Source organism: Neopsephotus bourkii, unplaced genomic scaffold, assembly GCF_033783945.1.
Source record: "Neopsephotus bourkii isolate Nb327-2 ecotype Australia unplaced genomic scaffold, CSIRO-AGI_Nbou_v1 NB_947, whole genome shotgun sequence".
Taxonomy (NCBI): Eukaryota; Metazoa; Chordata; class Aves; order Psittaciformes; family Psittacidae; genus Neopsephotus; species Neopsephotus bourkii.
Window position 1 is genome coordinate 845,986 of NW_026901441.1, and position 24,869 is coordinate 870,854.

The window sequence follows — 24,869 nt, forward strand, 5'->3', positions numbered from 1 at the left end:
ATTTCAATACTACTGACTTTACCTTGGTATATTGCTCACGCTCATATTCTTGACTAGAACCAGACCCTGATGTCTGATTATAACGGTGCACTTTCATTTTCATCTGTCTCGTTCGCTCCTCCACTACTAAGCTTGCTGCAAAAACACACAATGAAAATCAATTAAAAATAGTGAAACCTTTTTTGGAAAAACAAACGGTTTAGCAGTAATTTTAGCCTATTTCCATCTCAACGAAACAAAGAAATGTACAAACGTAGAACAAGCAGGGTGTAAACACAGAACAAAGGAACACTAATGTCAAGAAATCAACCCTTTCCGTTGCAAGAGTCTTTACCTGAAAATGGGCAGAGATCCCAATTTCCTAGACATAATAAAGCTGGTGCAGTAGATACGAAAAAAGTGAAAGAATTTCAGTGATAGGCTGAATTATGAACCTGTTCAGTATTCTGGATGCAGGGGACATAAAGCCACGATCATCTAACCATGTATTTGCTTAAATGTAGAAAACATTACATTAGCATTCTAAGAATTAATCCATTAAACAGGTATTAAAATTTATTTTTAAAGTAATTAACTACTACTACTACTATGTTAAAACACAATTGATTACCATAGCCAAAGATTATTTGAAAGGAATAATTTCTCCATTCAACCATAGTAAAAAAATACAGTAATCTTTTTTTAGTTTTGTTTTTTTACAGAAAGTCCTTTAAAAGCACTACTTTGCTCTCTAATGTTCTATTTCGAACAAATTATTTGTTCTTGTGTTTTCAACTCCCCTATGACAGTGTTTGTTTAGAAAAAAAGAAATCAAATCTTAAACCTTCAACTGTGGTGTTATAAAGAGCATCTTCAATTTGAACAAGTTATGGCAATTAATATTAGCTGCACTTGCCACAAGAAGATGATCTCACACTAACAGAAAGAGTGGTGTGAAAGCCCGTGGGCTAAGGCTTCCATAAAATAAGTTTAACCTCTGTGGTAATGGATAATTTTCATAGGGAACTACATATTCTGCCATTCTTAAACTTGGTAGCACTAAAAATGCAAAGAAATACCAAATAAAACCAATACCTTGAAAACTGGCACTTTTTAACAGTTCTAGAACTAGACCTAAATATTCATCTGTAACTTTTTTAAATCACAAGTACTCGCTAGTTTTATTGTGCTTTAACAGGTTATAACATCCTAGAACAACTTCTTTCAGATGGAATTTTTTGTGGGGTTGTGTCCTGGGTTAAACCACAACAGGTCACAAATTCAAGACTGGCATTTCCTTTGGGAAAAACTTCCACAAAGTCTTCTGCTTTAGGGCCAGACACGGATTTATACAATTCTCTCCAAACCCATTAGTTTTAAAAGTCAAGATTTTTGTAAACAGCCCCTCCCCAGACCAGAGAGGAGAGAGACACCAATCTAAAAGCTGCATGGAAGCAATTTTCAAGCACAAAGCACAGAGAATTTTAAATTACTGGAAAATAAGTGCTCTATCGTACTGTATATATTGTGAATCATGAGGTACTAAAGTTCTCATATGGGGGGTTTCTTTGCTGTTAGGGAACTGTGGGATTCTTTACACACCTATTTTTCCCTCTGTGATTTGCAAGCTAAAAGACCCCATCCCACACTCCTCAAAAAAAAAAAACCAAAAAAACAAACACCCCAAAACAGTGTACTCAGGGTTGATATTTTAAGCTACATGCTACTCCATAAAGCACGACTCTGCATGCACATACTCTGTAACGTGCTTGTAGAAATGATGGAAAGTGTGCCTACTGGTTTGATATGAAAAAGTGTACAAAGACATCATTGTGAAAATATGTTGTTTTCATGTCCTCCTTCCATATTTCTTATTTAAAAATAGGAAAATTAATATGCTAAATTACAGGAAAATTCTGCTACAACTACAAATTTAAGGCACAAAATAAACTTATCACTCTACTCTTCAATCTCCCACACGCAGAGAATCCAATCTAGGAAATTCTGCACAAGCAGTATGTCAGTCTGGGCCCAGCGATCATTCCAGATGACTAATTATGCCAGTAAATGTGTACCTTAATTGCAATGAGTCCAGTTCCACCATCAGATATGCAGGCACAGCTCCAATTACTTCAATGGAAGTTGCATGGAGGTATCTGAAGGCAAAATCGAGCACTTTAGGAGAAATTTTTAAAGATGGCCTCATTTTAAGGACAGATATGAAAGGATTAAGATATACCAACTAGCAACAGAAGTAAAAAACTCGGATATCTTAATCCTATCATACGTGCATGAAATAGATTGAGGATATAAAATCAGAGGGAAAATTGAGACCCCTTTAAAAATTTAGCCCTGTGTGTCTACGGTACACAGATTACAGTTACTCTAAAAAATAACCATTTCATTGTGTGGCTTTTAGGTGCTTCACCCTGTCAACTGTACATTTACATTTATATGCTATAATTTTACTCTGCATTATTTACAACACCTGAGAAAGAGTATTCTACCATTAAATGAGATGCTATTTCGAAGACTATAGGTGAAAATTACCACAGTCCAGGTTGGGTAAATATTCAACCTTAACTCTAATTCTTGATTTTATTATGTTTAAATCCTTAACAACCCACTCGTGTTATGGTTTTCATTATTAGATATCATTATATAAAATAAAATGGGAACAATTAATGAGGACTGTGAAGTTAATCTAAATTCTCTAATGGGGAAAATTGGCTCTGTTCATGGCGCCAAGTGTAATATAGCACCAATTACCTGTCAATGTATTTCTAAGCAAGCAACTTTGTGAAACGTAAATCTGCTCTAAAACATACAACTGTTCTTTCCATCTTTGTTTATCATAAACATCTAAGAAATGTTGTATCTAGCTCAATTCTTTGATAGGAAATTTCATCTGCCTGATCAGTTTTATCTGAAGGAAAATCTTAGTTTAATCTTTACATGTTAACCACAAGAAGCAGAAAAAAAATCTAACACAGGAGCACATTAGCAGAAGCTGTAACAACCATAGGTAACACCACCATACAATCACATTACTTTCTTGGAACACAGCTAGTTACCACAGGTAACGAAAATTTGACATCAACAGTTCTTCGAAAACTTAACCTGCCTCTTAGAAAAAGATGGATCTACTTTCTTTTAGGACATCAGTATTTACAGAGCACTTTTCCTGGAGCTTGAGGGGTAGGACTACACAGTACAGATCAAAGCACTGTAACCCCAAGACCTTTAAATTCTACAGTGGCCCTAGAATTCAAAAGAGGAAGATTTAACGTGTCTCAAATTAATGTTATAACTACCATCAGTAGTAGTTGCATATACGTTACTCCCTTTGGTGTCAGAAGCCACACTTTAAAGAGCTCTAATCTTTTCAAGAGCTGCTGATTCAGATGTGAGGTCAATCAGCATAAGTAGAAAAGAACTCTTTGAGCAGATTGCTTAGATAAGGGGTGCAAGTTTAGAGCTAAATCTTTTACTACTACAAAAAAATATGAAGGCTGTACAACAATGATTTACATCAACAATCAAGCCATGCAGGAAAGACAGACATATGCATGGAATCAAAACGTTATCTTTCAGTTCCTTTAATGTATTTATAAATGGGTCTGACTCTTGTCAGGTGCACTGGGTCCTGCTGGGACAGAGGCAGTTTTCTTCACAGCACCCTGTATGGTGTCAACTTTCAGATTTTGGGCTAAAACAGTGCTGATAACACACTGATGTGTTAGTGATTACTGAGTAGTGTTTACACAGCACCAAGGCCACCTCTGCTTCTTATGCCGCACTGCCCTGACCCCCCCTTTTCTCTGCTCCGCCCCCTCCCACCCCCCCCCCATGCAAGTAGGCTCGAGATTACAAGGGGAAGCCTGGACAGTGAGCTCCAACTGGCCAAAGGGACGTTCTACACCATACAGCATCATCTTCAGCAATACAGCTGGGGGTAGTCTTTCAAGGTAGCCATTGCTCAGAGACTGGCCGGGCACTGGTCTGCTGATGGGAGGTGGTGAATGAATACCTTTGCATTTGTTTGTTTGTTTTTTCCCCCTTCATTTTTTCCTTTTACTTATCAAGCTGTCTTTATCTTAGCTCATGAGATTTTACTCATTACTGCTCTTCCAATTCTCTACTCCATCCCACCACAGAGGCTGGAGTGAACAAGCAGCTAGTGCTGGCTTTGGTTAACCCACCTCACCAAGCTACCAAGAATTAACTGCCCAATGTAGTTCTGAATGGTCTTCCATCCAACAAACCAAAATTCCCTTAGCTATTGCTTTGTTTATTATTCTGCTTCATGAGGGGCCGAAGTTATATGCCTCTATGCAACCACATGTAGCATGGGTAATAAACAAGAGATGTACATGCACCTGAAAGGCTACAATCTTACTGGCATCATAGAGATGTGCAGGATGACTCCTGTAACTGGAGTGTTGGAATGGAAGGATGCATGCTCTTTAGGAAGGGCAGGCAGAGCAGACAAGGAGGAGGCGTTGCCCTGTATGTCACTGACCAGCAGGTGTGCATAGAGCTCTGCCTTAGGGTGGGTAACGAGCCATACAGAGACAGGGAGTTTTAGGACAACAAAAATAAAAATGGAAATTGGCAGATACTCAATTTAGCTAAGGTCAATGGATTCTGATATTTTAGGAACATTATTATTCCAAGCATACTGTTGGTGAAAAGGATACAGAGAGAAATCATAAAAAATGTATTAAGTCCAGGAAGCAGTCTTGCAATCTTAAAAAGACAGGAGATATGTGGCTTGATTCGGGTCCATAATTATTTACACATGGGATGATTTCTAACACTAGAAGGCTCTTCAATTTAGCAGACAGAAGTACAATAATGCCCAGTAGCTATGAACTTAGATTAAATTCAGGTAAGTAACAAGACGTATGTTTTAAAAGTCAGGTGGTTACACAGAGGAACAATTTTACATTTCTTGCAGCCATTAAGTGCTAATACCTTTCTAAAATAACATTCTTGCTCAAACCCAAGTATGGGCTAATGCCAGAATGACTAGTGACATTACCTGACCTGTGATGAAAACTGATAACCGTATTGGTTTTTCCTACACTACAGAAAACCTACGGATCTCTTAGCACTGGCTGTACCATTTTCTGTAATGGTGAAGTCTGCAACTAACACAGAATTTGCTCTTGATGCACTTCATGTTTCCATTCAAGATGGTCAAGACAAACAAGGAGAAGGAGGCAAACAGTACAATGTGGAAATCCTCAAAGTCTCACTTGCATTATTAAAAGTTGGAGTAAGCTACAAAACAAGAAGAAATTGTCATCAAGATTTCAGATAGCTGTAACACCTACCAGCAGATCACACATCCTTTAAGCTGCAAACTTTAAGGGAAGGGGTCTAGAAGTCGAAAATGACAAAAATATTTGCTTATACAAGGAAGCTAATGAAAAGTAAGTTGAAATGAAAATTTGTCTCATAAAAACTATCACATCATAACAAAATTTCTGGGACACAAGCAGCAGATTCTGGCAGGGCAACAGGGAATGGCACAAATATCTCGTTTGAGGAAGTGAGAAGTGGAAGATGCTGAAGAAACTAGGCAGAAGCAATGTCAAGAACAAAGGCAGGTAAATACAACAGTGGTGAGATTTGGATGAGAAAATCCCCTAGGGAAGTGGACAAGGGAAGTGAGCAAGGAGGAGAGCACTCACTGGAGAGCTGGCTGTGTGGCACAGCAGAAAGATCTTACACTTGTGCTGGACCAGGATGAAGCATTGCAGAAATAATACAGAGTCTCCAGGTTATTTCTTTTCATCCTTCAGGATGAGTTTTGCAATATGCACAGACAAAATATCCGTGTGGTAGGTTTCATGACTAAAAATCCACAGCAAACTCTACTGTGAAATGTAAAAAACACAAAAAATATTGAAATCATGCAGAGATTAATGTTTTTTCAGTAACACTGAAAAATCAAATTATTGCGAAGATAAAGAACTTGGTTCTTTGCATATATATGACTTCCAAAGGTACCTATAGGCAATATGAAGATAGTGAGGCAGATGGGCTCTGAAGATGCTCTGAAGGCTGCTCTGCAGCCGTGGTCCTTGTACCTGACTAGAATGAGCTGTGGCTCCTTTCAGCTTGTGTGCATGCGTTTCCTCTCTATGAGGTGTGATACTGCTCTGAACGTCCTCACAAATCAGAGTTGAGAAATGACTGCCAAGCTGGGAAATAAGCTTGGCTCTCCCAGCTTGGATCTCCCAGTACACACAGAGGCACAGTGGCCATCTTGAGTCTTATATTCACTCTAGAAGGAAGATAAGCCAATATAAAAATCTGTTCTGGCTGCTGCAACACTCAGTTCTTCCTCAAAAAGTTTCAAGAATGATCCAAACAGAAGCTTCTATCTAAAAGAAAACAAAAAGAAAACAAACATATACTTCTTGAAGTTTGAATAAAGTAAACCCCTACTTTTGGCAGCAATGCAAGTCAGCATTTTCATAATCTGCTGGAGACTTTAGCACAACCCTTCCTATTGATTAAGTGGAACAGATGCTTCGGGTTTTTTTTGTTCATTTATCTCATCAGTCTTGTTCACATCTCTAGCATATGCTTTCCTTCATGCCTATGCTTCTTGTGAGGTGACAGTGGGCTACTAGTGCTAAGTCAGCTGAACTGAAGTTATTCATGGACCCCTAGAGATGCCAGCACTCTCCTCCTTCCTGCTCCTCTTCTTTTGCCCAGCTCTTTCCTGCTTCCAGGCTACATTTGCATTCAGCTTTCTTGAGGCAGAAGAATCTATGTGTGTAAAGATCCCACTATGTTTTATGCACTCCCAAATCTTATGCCAGATTCATCTAAATCTCACGGAATCAATCTTTTTTACAAACCTGTTACTGGCATGGTCTAATTTATCTGCATAAAGTCAACTGTTCTAAACAATGAAACATCCACAGCAGTCCAAGCCACAGAGCAAGGTTTGTAAACTTCAGAAAGACATAAACAACAAACTGACATGATTGATTTGTATTGTTCTCTTTCAGAGAAATACAAATACTGAAGAAAGCAAAAAATGACAGAAATAATTTGTAAAATCAACCATTCTTAACACTTGCCTAAGATATTTCATAGTACATTCTCAACACTGTAAAATAACCTGTAATTGCTAATATTTAAATATTCTTTCTTTTTCATCTTTTTTTAAAAACATATTCCTGAGTATTACCATGAGTGCTGGAATTCATAGCTACTGGAACACCTGCTGTATTTTTACCTAACTGAGTATTAATGTGTCAGTGGGATTCTCCCTTTCAGAAAGTAAAGAGGTTGTAAGAGATAAATCTGATTCAAGGTCAACTCACAGTTTGGTTTTGACCTACCAAAGCTGTATTTAGACCAGAATCTCCCAAGATCCGCTGGACTCAGAACTAAAGGTCAGAGAAGGTTAATCTGTGCTATTAATGTTTATGCAGCATTGTATTTTGTTGTTAACATTAAAATGACTGAAAGAACTCTTTTCTTGGTTTTGTTTTTCATTTCTCTCTCCGAGCTTTTAAAAAAAATAAAATAAAATAGGGCTCCTCTGGAATGTTGCCCTGATAGGGACATGACAGACTACATTTTTCACTGTGTGGTACAGCCTTTGATACCTGTTGTTTGAACTCACTGATTCACCGGTATCAGTACAGACATGCAGAATTCCTAGGAGGTGAGCACTGAGGTCTGCCCCTAGAAACCTGCCCTATAACATGAATTTTCTGACTGTCAAGGGCTTATGCAAATAAAACACATCTCATTCTTCAGAATCTCTCTGCATAAGGATAGCTTCTGGCCATCATTACCTTCAACTATTTCTAAGCTCAAACCTATGAAACATCCTTCAGAGATGCCAAGAGCCATGGCTGCACTCTTAGAAGCAGATGCTGTGCAGAGAGCAAAAAGAGTTTACGTAAACTTTTAACCTTTGTGTGAACTTTGACTCAATTGAGCACCTTCTGAGCCATGTAAAATACCACGACTACTCCTGTTAAATCCAGTATATTGCATTTCAATAGTAAAATTAGAAATCACAAGTGAAAACATTTTTCGATTCTAAAGAGGGGCATAAGATAGCACACAGATACTTGAGAAACAACCTTTCCACCTGTTAAACACTGTTAACTAAATACTCTATAGGGACAGGGACTTCCTGAGGGAAAAGCCAGTATCAACAGTTCCCAAACATTTGTAAAAAATTACATAAATATTTACCTGTTGTGGATGAGTTAAAAGTCTCTTGCTCTTCAATGAATTAAATGCACGGAATGATGGAAACAGAAAAAGAAATCAGCAAATTTAAAGTTAGATAAAGAAATGTGTTACAAGTGACAATGGCATGTACAGTAGGCAGTACTCCAGCATATGTAAAAGTAATGTAGAAAATTAAAATGATAAACCATGACAAATAATAAAGCCTATGACTTTTTCTTTAAAATTAACAGGAAGAATGAAATTACTGAGAACCAGATTGTGGACTCTTTAAGTGTTCTGCTCGAGCAGTATCGTCATACTCAAATTTATGAATGACATAAAAACCTTAAAATTCCTTTAAGTATCACTCACACTCCTGAAACACATAGCCCTGTTTTAGATTCTGAAGCCTTTTCTGCAATAATAAGTGTTATAAATTCATTTTCTATTAACTAAAATCTATAATACTCCATAACTATTGGATTATTGAAAATCAGTCTTTAAGGAAAGCATAAAAGATTATGAAGCTTGCACTCCTTCACATGCATCTCAGTTAGCAGTGCTGAGCAAAAATACTCTTCAGCGTGAGTAAAGATTCCACAAGCTGCCTCAACATATGTAGTGCCACCTAATAATTTCAAATTAAAACCAGAAATATGAAGACAAAACAAACAGTGCTAAATGTCTAAAAGCTAAACTTGAAATGACTTTTTTTTTTCTTCTGCCAGTCAAGTTTTATATTGATGGATCTGAAAAAAGGTTTTAACTGAAAGGGTTTGATCTTTTACCGCTACTCAAGCAACACTCTCACTGCAATGACATTTCAAAGGTCAAGTACATATAGACAGAATGATTTTGACTAGTTATTAATTTTTTTAGGATCTTAAGTTGTTTAAACATAAAAATGTATTTGCAGCTCAAATGTATTGTTTGACAACATACTGATTTTCTGTACAAAATTCTGATTATTATTTGTTAAAATGAAACACTGAATATCAAAATACTTCACTCTTGTAGGATGCAACTACCATTAAAGACTTGTATGTATATTGTACACATGAACTTTATATAAGTAACCCCCATTGAGTATCAGTGGAATCTTTGTAGCTTTGCCTCACAAAACAGAAGCACACATGCACACATTCACTTCATCCTGCCTACAAGCTCTGTACAAACCTTATGCAGCTTTTTCTAACATGAGCTTACAGCAACACTTAATTCTGGTCACACTTTTGCTTTTCTAAAGGTCACTGCTTAAGGCCTGTTGCAAACAGATGCCACTGGAAACACACACAACCACACTACTTCAGTTACATTTATAAATGCTCTTTATATGTAAATAGATGCTGATTATTACAAACCTTACCCTCATTATAGGAGTTTTGAAACATGAAACCACACTGTCGAAGTTATGAAAAAGAAATCATGCTGTGAAGAGCCAAACAGAAGCAGATGCAGGGAGAAAGACCTGTTTTGCATGAATTAGGTCTTAAAGATCATTTCTATACTACAGTCATTGCACATTTATCTCACTGAACCCTAAATTGCAACAGTACATAATATATATATTTTTTATTATTTACATGCTAGATTTCCTAACGTTATCCCTAGCATTATGTAATGTGGCCAAAAAGGAGTGTAGAAAAATGCTGTGGATCTTCAGGCTGTATTAATTTTCTTAACACAATGATTAGCCATTATACAAAACTGTAGAGACCCACTCTCAAAACCTATTGAATTCTGTGATGTTTGATAGTTTCAGTGAAAAAGGAAAGACTGAACAAAGATCATAGAAATACGCTTTATACAAAAGTATCATTTAAAACCCATGCAACTACATAGCAAAGTTGTAAAACAACTGAAAAAACAATGTCAATGCAGAATCCCCACCTCTCTGAATGATTTGCACAGTTCCACTCAAACACAATGCAAGTCAAAAAAAACACTGATGCAAATCTCTTGCAACTCGGCACAGGATGACATTGAGAACAAGCCATTGTCCTTACCAGGCCTTAGAGTTTCACTGCTTTAATCACTAAGCCAAAACATCCTTTTATAAAATTATCGATTAAAACAAAACAAACACAAAACCAAAACCACTTAAGTCCCATCTGTTAGGGTAATGACTACTGAATCGTGACTTTTTTATAATAAACACAGACACACGTTTACCAGAATAACTTTCAATACCCAAGCATCTCAAGACCTTTGGATCCAATAACATCCCACTATGTCTTGCACTCTCAGAAATACTGGTGACAGAGTTGCAAAGGAAAGAAATACAACCATGACTTCTTCGAATATCACTGGAATTAAAATAAAATCACACTGACTGAAGATTACAGGAGCCTACAATCTTAACTGTAAACACTTTAAAAAGCCTGCATGTACTGGTGTTGCTAAAAATATTATTTAGTTAGAAATGTCCCACATGAAAACCTCCCTTCCCCACTCCAAAGCTAGACAAAGCTGCTTTTCTCTTTAGAACATATTCACAGGGTACTAAATCGAATTCTGCAATGGATTAGGGATCACTACTTTGGTCTTCTCTGTAGGAGTTCTCTCTATGAGTTGGTTTAGGGTTTTGTTTTGTTTTATTTAATAAAGTGTGTCTACCAATATGCACCTTTTAAAACTACCTTATTTTCCTCACAAGTAGACTTGTTATGATCCTCGAACTGCCAACCAGAGCAATAACTAAGACATCATCTGGTAAACACAACCATTTTTTCAGTTCTAAACTTGACAATGAGAAAATGGAACGTCTGAGATGCAATGTCAGTCCTATAAAAAGCCTTATTAGTGTGGATATTGTAATTTATAAGTGAGAGCTAAAGATGAAAGATTAGGAGTTAAATATCACTCTGCTTCTCAAGATGAAAACAACTACCAGTCTCTTGCTCCTTCATTAACTCTTACTTGTTCCATAATGTGAGCTTTGAAGAGTAATAAAATTACTTGAATGGATTCTTCTGTGCCTCCTGAATATATAAATAACCCCCCCCAGTCTTGACATACAGACACTCAATCTTTTTACAGCAATCACTGTTATTTCTAAACCAGACACAGATTCATGGATGTATTTATTTGGATGTGTATTCAAGCCTCCTGATGCAACAGAAGTTGTATAGAGAAAAAGTAGTACTTTACTATAAAAAATGATATCATCATACAAAATTTCCTTGAAACACAGGATGTTACTTCTGACCACCAAAATGTACCTTTGTTTATAAATGAAGAAAATGCATTTTGAATTGCTCCCTATAACATTTTTATACCGCAATAGATTTTGACATCATCTATATCCACAGTGACTGTGAGCTTAAATCACTAAGGACACAATTCAGTTCCACATACAGTTAATGAAATTTTTTTACAGACCTCAATATGCTTTGGATTCAATCCTACATTAGGGTCAGATCGTTTCTAGCCACTCCATTTGACCCTGATACTCATTTGATAGGGATTAAAGAGGTGAAACTCATATTAAATTTGAAACTGTAAATCAGAGCAAATACTGTGGTCATGACAGGATTTAGTTTCTTACAGTAGTATAAAGTTTATGCATACTGTCACTTATTTCTGAATATATTGCCAAAAATCTAAAAATATTTTATAAAATCTCTTTCATTATGTATTTCTCTGCAAATATATTCTCAGCTTGAGCAAAGTATTAAACATAGGTAAGATCAGAAAACTTCCCTTTCAAAAGGACAAGCCAGTCACTTTGACAACACCAAAGTACTACGCTAAGAAGGAATCTCTTTAGCCTTTGATTCCATGTGCCATAACTCAGCCATATTGACACAGGCAGTATGATATGTAACAACAAAGTAAATGAGATGTCGCATTCCATTTGCACATTTTATACATAAGACGCAAACATATCAACCACTAACTGTAAAGAGTTCAGTGAAACAGCATTACTATACAGGTTTTCATGATATCAACAGCTTTCTAAACCTTGAGAAGCTTTAGCCTTCTGCTCAATTTTCATTTTTTAATTTCCTGTCATTTTTTCCAATGTCTTTAACTAAAGATAAACCAGTATTTTATTCTTAACACAACAGTTATTATGAACAGCAGAAAGATGACAGATAAATATTCAAACGAAAGCCAACTTAAGTTAAAAGCCGATTCATCATTATATTCTACCAAGTTGTGAAATTGCAGAAGAAACATGAACAAAATCTGAAATTTATTACTTAGAATATTTCCCTATAGAGCTCCCAACTTTCTGTTGTGCAGAAATAGAACCTGTAAATGCAGTTTGTAATATTTTTATAATCCAGACCATCCTAGATTCACTACAAAATGAGAGGACTTGAATGTAAAGTTTAAAATCAATACAACCCACTTGAATTAGTATATTAATCATTTAGATACATTAAACATTCAGAATAAACACATGTATAAGACAAGAATACATTCTTATGTGTGTTAGTTGAAGGTTTAGTATGTCATCGCAGCTCAAAGCCATAAAATTAATGTAAGATGATTGCATGTTAATGTAAACCATCATACAAAAAACCCTTATGGATTTTTTTATCATGATAAAAAGGTCATGTTCAGCAACATCATCTGTTTAAGAAAATGGTCTGTCAACAGTTCTAAAAGCACTACAGTATTTCATCATTAGACGCATTCCTTTAATTTCAAATTAGAGGAAATTCTAGCAGTAGATGACAGTCTCAGTTTTTGCTTACAGTCAATGATAAAACAGGCTTTTTAAACACAGAAGTAAACCTGAACGTGTAAATATTTATCCATTGTGCCATTTCCTTTTACCATGCTCTAGCAGTGTGCTGCCAGAAAAGGAAGCCTCAATATTCATACTTATTTGATATTACTATGTAATAAATTTTCCACAACCATTAAGTGTATATTATCTTTTTCAAAAAAGAGCAGCACTCTTTGCCGGATCAGTTTGTTCTTAAGAAAGAAGGAGCTGATGACTTGTGTTTTCAGACTTCCTATGGTGAATATTTTCATTCATTACTCACTGAACTATGAACTCCAGAAGAAAACCAGATTTATGATATTGATCTATGTTAGTAATGCACAAAAATTAACATAAACCACAAAATGAGCAAAACTGACAAAATGTCAAAATTTTTGCCTGATTTATCTGAACAGACACTAGGTATGTGCTGGAAAATACCACAGTTCTAACAGAAATTTTAAGGCAGACAGACAAAAAGGGTCCTAGAAAATTAAGGCAATCAAACCATGTGTAATAATTCACCAGTCAAGATCTACTGGATTTCCCAGACTACAAAGTTGTTTCCATTTTCTGCTATTGCTTTATTGGTAGGATTATAGCATTGAACGCATAGTTATAAGAATAGACTTTAAATAAAGAAAGATAAGAAAGCAAACAGTTTGAGTTATTATAAGCTCATTATTTGATACCTTGCTCTATACTGCCACTTCTTACTGGAACTTGTGGTAGCTGTCTTCCCCTGCGACTGCTGAAGGATGTGTCTGCAGGAGGAGACTGTGTGGGACTTCCTTGTTGATGTATTCTGAAAATGAAATTAAGATAAAAGTAAAATAACCTCAATTAAGACAAAGTTTATATTTGGAATTTCAAATATTAAGTTGCATATATTGAAGATGGGTTTGAGTAAGTCTATATTTGGTGTATGCCATATACACATATTCCACTCTAGATACCTAGTTAACTTATAAGGCCTCACATTTTATTTCTCTAATTACCCTCAAATAAGCAAAAAATATTTTCCTTACTTTTGATGTGTCGCTTTTTTCTCATTTTTTTTTCTTATTTTAATAAAGTACCAGTAAAAATCCACTGAAGAAAAAGCATTCTAAAAAACATTTATGACTCACAGCTTATGTATGTTCTGCACTGGAACAGAGCAATCCAAACTGCCACCTCCATTTTTTATTAACTTTTGTATTCCTTTTGTGCTGATGCAATAATTGCCCAAGGCCACAAAGATCTGGACAACGAGTACCTATTCCCATGGGGCAACCTGTTGTTTTAATCTGAACTCAAAGGGAGGAAAAGACCCTGGCATTGGGGGTGAGGGTGCATGCGTGTATGTGCGCAAAGAATGCACAAGATTTTTAATATTCATACCTAAGTAAATATCCTAAAGCCCTTTGGCTGAATTCTAGTTAGCAGTATTGCAGAACACCTCAGCTACTTGATTTCCTATACATAGATACAGCATCTCAGTGCAACCCATCGAACGCTTTTGGAACACTGGTAAGTTTGCATTTAAAATAAGTAGGGCCACCTCTAACAACTAGGGGAAAAGTTTAAGAGAATAAAGCCAAGATGAGAAGAAGCAGACTGCTGAGAGATAGAGCTTACTATTAGATGTCCTTGCGAGTCACAGTAATATCACAGTCACTATACTGGGTAAGCACTGTTCATATACTACACTAAGGTTGCAAGTAGATAATTTGAGATTTTAAGTAACATGTTTGTGCAAGTGCAAAATACTGTTGGCTTTCACACTATGGTGATGAACTGAGTTTCTCTTAGCTTGTAAGATCAGAGCTTGTTGTGTGAACAGCATGCCATTTCCTGCACTCTGTTTAAGAAAAATACTTTGATATATTTTGTATGGATACAGAACAAAACACAACAATGGAAGGACGAAACACAGCCAATTTTTTACTGTTACATTGCATAACTATTTAAGTTCAACAGCAAGAAGTACCATCTGGATGGTGAAGATAGGTGGCATATAGGATATGGGAGAAGTGTAAATACCATGAAGAGAGGATCATCTACAGTGTCAGAATGAATGAATGTGCCATGTATGCTGAGGAAAGTACAACACCACACTGACACCTGGGAGGCAGAACATGAAAGCTGTGCTGTACATGTAATAGCAACCTTGTCAGAAGTGGAGAAGGTGGCGCCGACCCTCCGGGCGCTAGGTGATGTACAGAGCATAAGGGTCTGATACTAGAGTGCTCACTCGACCTTGAGCGAGTGTGATGTTTTCCCCTAATGACTGGATGTTCAGCTGTTCGTGGGGTTGGAAGTCCCCTTCTAGAAACACATGGTAGCAGACCCCTAAAACATTAGGGCCAAAAAGAAACTGTTCAGTTGTTAGCTCCAGGCACACCTTCCCATGCCCCCCTCCATCCAAGAACATTGCAAATCCTGGCTCCAGGACCAGGGCTGACACTTCAGATCAAACTTTTTACTTCTGAATGCAAATCCATTTTCAAAATTATGAGCTGCAGAACACTCACCACTGCAGATACATGACCCTAATCATGGAACTGTTGAACTGCACTGCATATAGTGGAGAGCTGGCCAAAAACTCTAGCTGCATCTTAAACACAACAAACACATGCTAACAACACATATGACATAAGTACTAACACAGAGTGGGCTATGAATATTTACCACACAGCATTTCTGTATCTGAAACATGCCTTTTACCTTTGTGAAAAATATTAACTGGATTTAAATTAACTGTCCAACAAAAGGACAATATGCAAGCACATATGTAATTCCCTTGAATTTGAAATAAGGGATCTATTTATGTATCTTTCTGCTGTAAGTCCTAAAACATAAATACAGTTCTAATTCTAATGAAAATGCAATTAAAATATGCAGTAAACCAACTCTGTTAGTATAATTAATATAATTATTAGTAGTTTAATAATTGCATACACTGCAAGTATATGATAACCTGAAACATTTCAAGTTTGAAGAGTGACAAAGTATTCCAACAGTGAAGTATTTTGCAAATGCTACTACTACAACTCCTGTTATTTCAGAATTTCACATGATATTTCAGTGGTTTTGTTTGCTTAATTTCTGCAGATTTATGGAGTCTCTCTTCACACACCCAGCACTGCTTTCCCATGAGATACAGTCAAAGTAATCAAGGGACTGTCTAGATGATATAAGTATCATACACTGAAAAGTCATCCTAAAAAAAAAAAGTATATAAGAGAGAATATGTGTGTTCCTACCAAGGATAATAAACAGGTTCAGTTTCAAAGCCATTTCATCAGTAACAGTTTATGTGAAAGTGCAGTCACAATGCAACAAAACCAAAGTGCTGTTGCCCTTGCCATCTTCTTTTTCTTAAACCTTAACACTTACCTAACTTGACTCCTGGCTTGCCTTGGTGATAACTGTAACGTTCTTGCAGAAACTGATTCCCCTGCTTCTGAAATTCCCCTACTCTGAAATTCCTCTTTCTCCATGCTGACTGTAAAAGTAATCCATGCCAACTATTGCATACAACCAGCTTTTAAGTATATGTTTTATCAGATGTTTAAACATTGTAACATCTATAAGGTAAATATGGATCCATCTATGTGCCATAAGGTGCTCGCTTGCTTTTGCTATGATGAATGTGCCAATCCAACAGTGTCATGTTCTCAGCTCTGATTTTTTTCATTCAAGAGGCTCAATATCCTAGAATTTATCTGAGAGCACTAGGAGAGCTTTTCCTGCCATTACAAAATGGACATTTTTTCTGAGATTCAGAAACCTCTTGCTCTTTCAATAATACCCTTTTCACACACCTGCCCCTCTCCATGAGAGAATGATAGAGGATCTGCTTAACTAAAAGGAAGGTAACCGAGGCTACTTGAGGTGCAAATGAAAACAGAACTAAGAGGGAACTGGAGAAAAACTACAATGGAATTAAAGATTTGCTGGCCTAGGAGAAAGATCCATTGTTGAAACGATGAAGTCTGCAAATGGCTGATCAGGAGGATGAGACAAAAAGGAACAAGTATGTGAGACATAAGCTAGTGCACAACTGAGGAAACGAGGCTTAAGCGAGATAAAAAGTATGAAGATAAGAGGAATTTGGGAGAGAAATGATACCTGCTCTGCAATGAGACTGCAGCAAACACATACATGTGTATCTCATCTCCTGGCTCCTTACAGAGGAAGGTAACACTGCAAGCAGCACACTGATTAATTCAATTGGCAAGAGCCTACAGGGGAATTCTGGAGGTTCCAGCTCTGCCTGCACACAAGAAAACTCAAATTCTTTCTCTTCACACTGATGCCTGAATGGCACATCCTAAATAAAACATGCTATCACTTATGGAACTATAAAGAAAAACTAAGAATAAAAGCACTGCCAATCCAGCACACCCCTTGTACAGTGCCCTATGTAAAATGAAGTAAGTAAAGTTAAAGACTCTATGTATCATAACATGACAAAATAAAGACCAAATCTAAGACAGAAATGGGTATTTGATGAAGAAATGGTCTGGAGTTATATTTGCCATTTGACAGGAAATTAATTGCCTGTCTTATTACCAAAACTATCTGGCACTAGTACAGCGCTGCATCTATGATGAAATACCAAACTACAGCACTCAGATTTATTTAGACATGTGCCTCACATCTAATAGCAGTGAAACATTTATGGAAACAGAAACCTACACCATGTGCCATGGAGATGTAAAACCAAAAGGCACAACTCAAGTTTCCCCTATGGTCTTGTTGCTCTGGGTTTGCTTCTGAATGGTTATCAAACACTGTGAGCTCCTTGGACCACAGTCCCAGGGGCTCCCTTTACTCTTCAGAAGTTAGAAAAAACAAATAAAAATCAGAGAAAAAGTGGCTTCAGTGATCTAAATGGCAAAACTCTCCCTGGTTTAAACACAGCAAGGATTTCAGCCATCGTTTATGTAATTTCTCTGGTCTAAACTGAAAAAACAGCTGGGCTATTGTAATGACAGAATCATCAAAAAGAAAAATGCAACCATTGCTTTTGGATTAAGAACACAGTAAAATAAAATAAAAGCTCTTATGTTTTGCTACATAATGTACATTCTCATTGAGCATAAAAATGTGTGTGTGTTTATGAAGTTTTTCAACCCTCACGATATAAAGTGATGTACATTCCTCCTCTGCTAAACAAGGTAGCAGAAATCTGTTTCTGACAAAGGCAGGATCTTACCCCTCCTCACTGCTTTTATTTCAACCTTAAAAACTTAACTAGATGTACTTAGAATTTAGTGTATATATATATATATCTACTTTTTTCTCTTTTTCTTAAGACTTCGAATACATAACTGTAGCATCAAAGCTAAAAGCTACAAGGATAATACAAATACAGGAAAATTTGATGAATACTAAGGTTCTTTAACCTTTAACCAGTGTTTATATTAATTCTATACATATTTAAATGTGTAACTTAAAATTTTGTATTATGAAGTGAAATTAATTTGATCAGAGCCATCTTGAATTATAATCTGTTAATATATTTTTACTTACACTCAAAGTTATTGTAAAATAGATAAGACTTATTTGAATAAAGCTCAGAGGTAAAGAACAGAAAATGTTTAGTCCCATACTAATGAAATACACTTCAAATTTCCAAATTTCATCTTACAGAGATCAAGGTAGTGGCAATGGGTCTCAAATTTTGGCTCATAAAACAGATTAATTGCTATTTTTTAACACTGAGTTCGTCTGTAATGACGGAGAAGGCCAGAAAAAAATCTGTATGTATGCAACACAGCAAGCAGTGATAACAATATAGATGCAAAGTAAGTAATACTGTAAATTACAACAATGTAGCTTTTGCAACAGACATTCTACTTGAAAAGTCATATTGGAGGCATATTTAAAAAACTGGAAACAGATTGATTATACGAGATGTTTGCTCATCGATCAGCAATCCTACCTTTCTGTTTCAGTTGCAGAGCCTTTCCTAGTTTGTTTTTGGCTGCTATATCTTTCCACTTTTCTGGACTGCCTGTGAAATGACATGTCAGAAAAAAAATAAACAAAGAAGAAAAAGAATACAGAAATATGAAGATTATTCATTAATGCATCATTAAAGTTAATAACAGAAATGGTTGACAGATGAAAAAATTACAACTATTGTCATGAACAGGCTGTTGAAGTGGAAGCTTAAGAAACATTGAACTGATTAGGTTTGACTGAGGCTAATAGTGTGAAAGTTACGAGGTAACAAAACATGGGAGGTAACATTAATCCTGGCTGAACCTGCAGTTAGTTGCCTCTTCCCAGTCTGTATTTGATTAGAAAATACCCCCTCATAGGCCTTTTAGTCATCTCTTATCAGCATGAAAAATGAATGCAGAGTAGACAGCAAGAAAAAAAAAAGTTGAAGGAGAGACCAGAAAATACTATTCAAACATAAAATTTAAAAATTGCTTTTAAATCTCAATTTCAAACCCAAAACAAATACTGCATCATATCAGATTTAAATAATGACATCACTGTTTAATAAAAAACCAGCTTTCCCAAAATCTCATTGTATTAAAACTTGTTAGAGTTCTTTTAGAAACAGTTTAAACAAACTGTTTATTCTAGTCAGTATAAGTTAGAAGCTTATTTCGTTTCTTCATTCTTTTCCCACATGTATCTTTTATAGAATTAATTTGACATTTGGATAGTGAGGCACTAGTTAGTCCTGAAAATCCAAGCATTTACACTGATAGTAAATAAGAACAATGAACAGTAATATGATTCAATAAATGTAAGAACAAAGATAAAGCATATTTCACCATTATGACCGAGGACTATAAATACAGTATAAAAAGCTCGGCAAGTCTTGTGCTTTCCAAAATTGTCTTTACTATCCATATTAATGTGAGCAGTTACAAATCAGGATTTACAATTTTAAATCTCTGATAAAAATCAATATATATAATTTTCTTGGAATAATAAGTGCATGAAGTATTTCAAGTGTTCAAAACCAGGGAGTTACTATTATTAATTGATAGACCATAAATTTTGACAAACCCTTACTTGCATCTTACACTGGTGCAAGAAACATGTATAGGAACTTGCCATGACATAATGAATGCCACATATTAAGCTAAAAATAATTACTTTGGGAAAATAAATATATATAAATTTTATATATATATATATATATATATATATATATAAAATTCGTTTTAAACTTTTGTGGTTATAAAGAGTAATCCTGTATCTGAACTGGAAGAAAGCTGAACACCTGCAACACCAAATTATACCCAAAGAATACAATTACAGTGGATTTTCATGATTTGTACACACTGCAACATTTGATAAGCATTATATTGTGATGCAGTATGCTCCACAACAAAGACAATACTGCAGCAAAATACAAAATGCTTTTCCATGAGCAGAGGTCATCACCTGATGCTTTCTGGGTTTTAAAATAATTTATTTTTCTTACCACCCCCTCCCCCCCAAAAAAGTTATCTCAGATTAAATATGAAAATCCTCTTTGTCCCCAACCTAATTTTTTTGTAGATGTTCATCACTTTTTCTTTTTCCACAGGGAAACACATAAGAAATGCTGCAGCTTTACTCAGAACCTAAGATTAGCAAAGTATTTAAAGTTATGGTTAGATCCACTGAATGCAGCAGCATCGTTACTCAAACGATGTCACCCTCTTAATTTTCTGTTTGGTTGGTTATAGGGCTTATTTTCATATTACTCCTTATGTCACTTGCTTAGACTATGATATGTGCAATGGAGGAAAAGATCACATAGTTACTACACTTTTTAGTAGTCACCTAAGGCCAGGTTGGATGGAGCTTTGAGCACTCTGGTCAAGCAGCAACTCCCCATGGCAGGAGGCTGGAAGGTTCTTTAAGGTTCCTTCCAACCCAAACCATTTTATGATTCTGTGTAGGATGGAAAAGGTGACAGTAGGAAATGCTTTCCTATGAAAAGTGACAAAGCACTAGTGAGAATATACTTATTTCTCTGCTCTCTGTGCTGACCTTGCGAGTAGCACACATTAAAAATATGTTTATAATCACAAATTCCTTTCTATTTCCTTCCTCTTCCTGAGAGGAGGCTGTACACAATTCAGTATAGCTCAACAGGCTGCTAAAGCACTCACAGTCCTAGCATAGCTTGAGCACACAGTGGGCATTGGCATGTACATATTTACAGGTAGGCATCTTTTCATGCCCGTATACAATGTATGATGTATGAAGAGTGCACTAGGGATTAGAACACTCATGTCATACTCAAATTTATCTCTTAAATGTACTTTGTAGGGGCTTAAATATTACCTATGAACAATACATGCATATACATACTTATATATAAAAAGAGAAAAAAATGTGGGAAAGTATTATGCAGAGTATATGAAGAATATATTATAACCAATACCTCATTTACTTGAAACTATGATTTGAGTAAATAAGGATACCTCTGTGCTGCTCCAGGTTTAGCACTTAGGTGGTCTACACTGTCCTGTTTTGGAATGCAAGACTCCAACGTCCTTGTTCTTCACAAAATTTGGAAACATGGATGTGTATTTGGATAGAATGAGCAGAAACAGAGAGATGGTCACATGCAGTGAAGATGGAAACATGCAGTCAAATATATAAACCAAAAGCATTAAAGCACTATCTGCTGAGAAAGGCTATATTTGTCATTTCCCCTTTCACTGAATTAATCCATACCTTTCAATAAAATGTTAAATTTTTTTAAACATAATATCAACAAACTAAGATGCAATAAAATAAAGAATGAAAGCCACAATAATATTTTAGAAAACCTTTATACTCTACATGCTGAATGGCAGCACTGTGGCTTAATAGTTGTTGTTATCCTTCTGGAGAATTAATCTAGAATATTATGAATCAGATTAATATATAAACCTATACAGAACATCTTTCTGGGGAATCTGAAAAATGCATATTTTGTCACTATTTTGTGAAATTCTCCTGAAAATACAATTTCATAATTTCATATACTTTGATGAAGACATCATATTCTATTGCCAGCTGGTCTACACTAGTAATCATTATGAAAAATTCAAAAGCAAATCAGAAGAACTGACTTGACTTGGCGTTTTGCAATAGGTTTGTTCATTTATGTAGCCTTAAAGCCATCAGGAATATAATGTTTGATACTTCCTAAGTTTTCGTGAAGATTTCAGAAAGGCTGGATCTACATGGTATGTAAGCTGGAGGTCACAACTACTCTGAAGGTTTAGTAGCTCCTCACACTGATTCCTAGAACTTCAATTCTTGTTTTGCAAAACTGCCTTCCTGATCAAGTCACAGAGTGTTGCTGGAAAGACGGGAAAGCATCATCCAGACCAAATCAGTCTGATGCTGGCAGTGCAGTGCAAACCTTGAGTTCTCTTCATGAACATATGAGAAGGGTGTTTGTTCTACAGCTGGCTTCAGAATGACTCTTGGACAAGCATCCTTACAGATGCATGCAAAGAATAGCCAAAGGCCACTTCCCCTAACTGAAACTATATGAGAATTAATTTTTTTAAAGGCTTATTCCATCTAGTCTTGGTTATATGCTGAAATTGAATGCAAACTTCTCTGAAGGAACAGTCTAAGTAAAATTTCCACCTACCATTAAATGCTCCTTGTTTTTATCATGTATAATTCACAATTTCACAGCTTTTCCATTACCAGAAGCGCTTTTGCTTCGGACAGAGCAAAATTCTAATTTTTAATATAGAAAACCAACCAACCAACCAACCAACCTCTCAGCAATTAAGCTATAAAATTCAAATAAAAATCTAATTTTTAAAATGTCTTAAAGAAATAAATCCATGATAATAACCAAATACTTGTTAATTCTTAACACTGAAATAATATATATCCCATGTCTTCATCTTCTCAAGGTACAACAAGCAGTCAAATTTCTGATATGGCAAATGAATAGATTCCAGAATAACAACAAGCTTGCCAAGGCCTATACTAAAATTTATGTTTATTACTTATTATAAACATATGCAATGTTGCAAAACTTGAATTTAAATTATCAAGATTAAAAAAAATGCATGCCATATACTTAAGAAATGTATTTGGAAACAGATCTTTGTGATTGCACCCTCTATCCAATTTGGGCCAATTTGTAAGATAAATCTGGAATATACTCATATGAAGAGTAAGATGGCATATGTCAAAGTCAATTTATCTGTGAATATACTATTTAAAAGCAGTGATAGCAGTAGTTAGTTACCACTGCTTATCCATCAGGCATCCATTCCAACACCTATTGCATCAGTTGTCAAATTGATACAAGCATATCATTAAAAAATGTAAATTATAGAACTGAGTGGTGTTAGCCAACTACCAAAGCTATAGGAAATAATCAGAATGAATGCAAAGTCAAAGAGTAGAAAACAAAGGTAAAGCACCTTTGATTCCCTCTACAGACAAGGTGGGCTATTACTTTGTATTGAACATACAATGTAAAAAGCCCAGCATCCTTCAAACTTCTCTTAATCCAGGAGAAATTTCCTGGATCCTGAAGGCTGCAACGCGTAATCAGGATTGAGGTTAGCCTAAAATCATTCTAGATTCATCACTGACTGCATCACTGGGATTTGGTGACCAAATTACCTGCAAGACCTTCAAGCACAAGAAGGCACTGATTTCACTAAGAAAATTAGGCTTCTTTTTCTCTAATGCAGTATCTTTCCCATAACAGTTTCTATATCTTACAGATACTTTACTGCAATACATTTGCTAACAGGTTTTTTAAAATTTCAGTCTTTCTCCACAAAACTTCAGGTGACATTAAAAAGCTTACAATTCTGCTGAGTGGCAGTGTTTAGAGGACCATCTTATATTATGATTTAATTCTAATCACTGCAATGACAAGATTTTATCAAGTCTGATCCACTGAAGCCACTGAAGTTAGTCTACCAACATAAAAACCTGGGAAGTGAAATTACTTAAAAATTCTTAAAAGACAAAAAATACATTTTTAAACTATTACTAGCTGTCCCACAAAAGGGATGTGCTGGCAAAATTTCCAGATATGCAAGATCTGTAAGTGGTGACAATACTGAAATAATGTTTCACAAATTAAATTTTATAATTTATAATGCTGTCTTAGATAAAAATAAGAAATGCTATCTAAACACAACTGCACGCTTCCCACATTACATTAGCGGAATATATCCATTATCAAGCAAATATAAATACAAATATAATAAAAACAAGACAAATTACAGTGTATTACAGTATATTACAAATATAAGTACTGTGGATAGACATTAGCAGAAGGTAAGTGCTAGTACTATAGTGACTGAGTTTTACCCATGTACCAGTCTTTGCAGTTTTAAGTGCAACTTCCTAAGAGTTTACACACGTATGGATTATTTACATGAGGAATCTGCATCATTTACTGTAACACAAAGAATTTGAAGGGAAAATTTTGAATTGCCTTTCAATAGAAATTATAATGTCTACTTAAGAAAAAAATATGGATCTATCTGGAAAACAAAAACAAACAAAAAACAACTAACCAACCAAAAAAAAAACCAACCCCAAAAATTACTATTGCCAAAGCAATGAAATACTAAACCTGATTTGAGTAGAATCTTCATTACAAGAAAAAAACGAAGGTCCTTCTAATAATGTCTGATGGTATTCAACATGAAAACTGATTTAAAGCCCTGGAATTTTTAATCAAAACCTACCACCTACCTTGTTAGGAAAACCTGCCCCATAGAGACCATCCTGATTTGGACAGAATTTACAAACAGTGCCAATTTTTATATACATTAACTAGCAAGTGTTAACAAGACTTCCAACATAACAGTTTGTGGGCACTTTCCCCCATAGGAACAGATTATTAAAAAAGGAAAATAAACCAATAAAAATCAAATTAAACACCTAGACAAGAATAGGCTCTACAACAAATATTGAACATATTATAAAGCACCACAGTGAGACCACCACCAAC

The 24,869-nt window shown here is 35.6% G+C and overlaps 1 protein-coding gene across 24 annotated transcripts in view; it reads right to left on the bottom strand.

Annotated features, from left to right (window-relative positions):
* RIMS1 (regulating synaptic membrane exocytosis 1) overlaps positions 1 to 24,869 on the bottom strand; it is a 298,538-nt gene that overhangs the window by 65,066 nt on the left and 208,603 nt on the right. For 8 of the 24 annotated variants that reach the window (XM_061358529.1, XM_061358527.1, XM_061358526.1 and 5 more), the window contains 5 exons: positions 18,852 to 18,923; positions 15,068 to 15,250; positions 13,609 to 13,721; positions 8,218 to 8,247; positions 23 to 135 (listed from right to left, as the gene is read on the bottom strand). In XM_061358529.1, the coding sequence (XP_061214513.1) occupies positions 23 to 135; positions 8,218 to 8,247; positions 13,609 to 13,721; positions 15,068 to 15,250; positions 18,852 to 18,923 (511 nt within the window). Of the gene's footprint in view, positions 1 to 22; positions 136 to 8,217; positions 8,248 to 13,608; positions 13,722 to 15,067; positions 15,251 to 18,851; positions 18,924 to 21,351; positions 21,430 to 24,869 lie in introns of all 24 variants that reach the window. The other 16 variants (XM_061358541.1, XM_061358538.1, XM_061358534.1 and 13 more) reach the window with 9 other exon arrangements.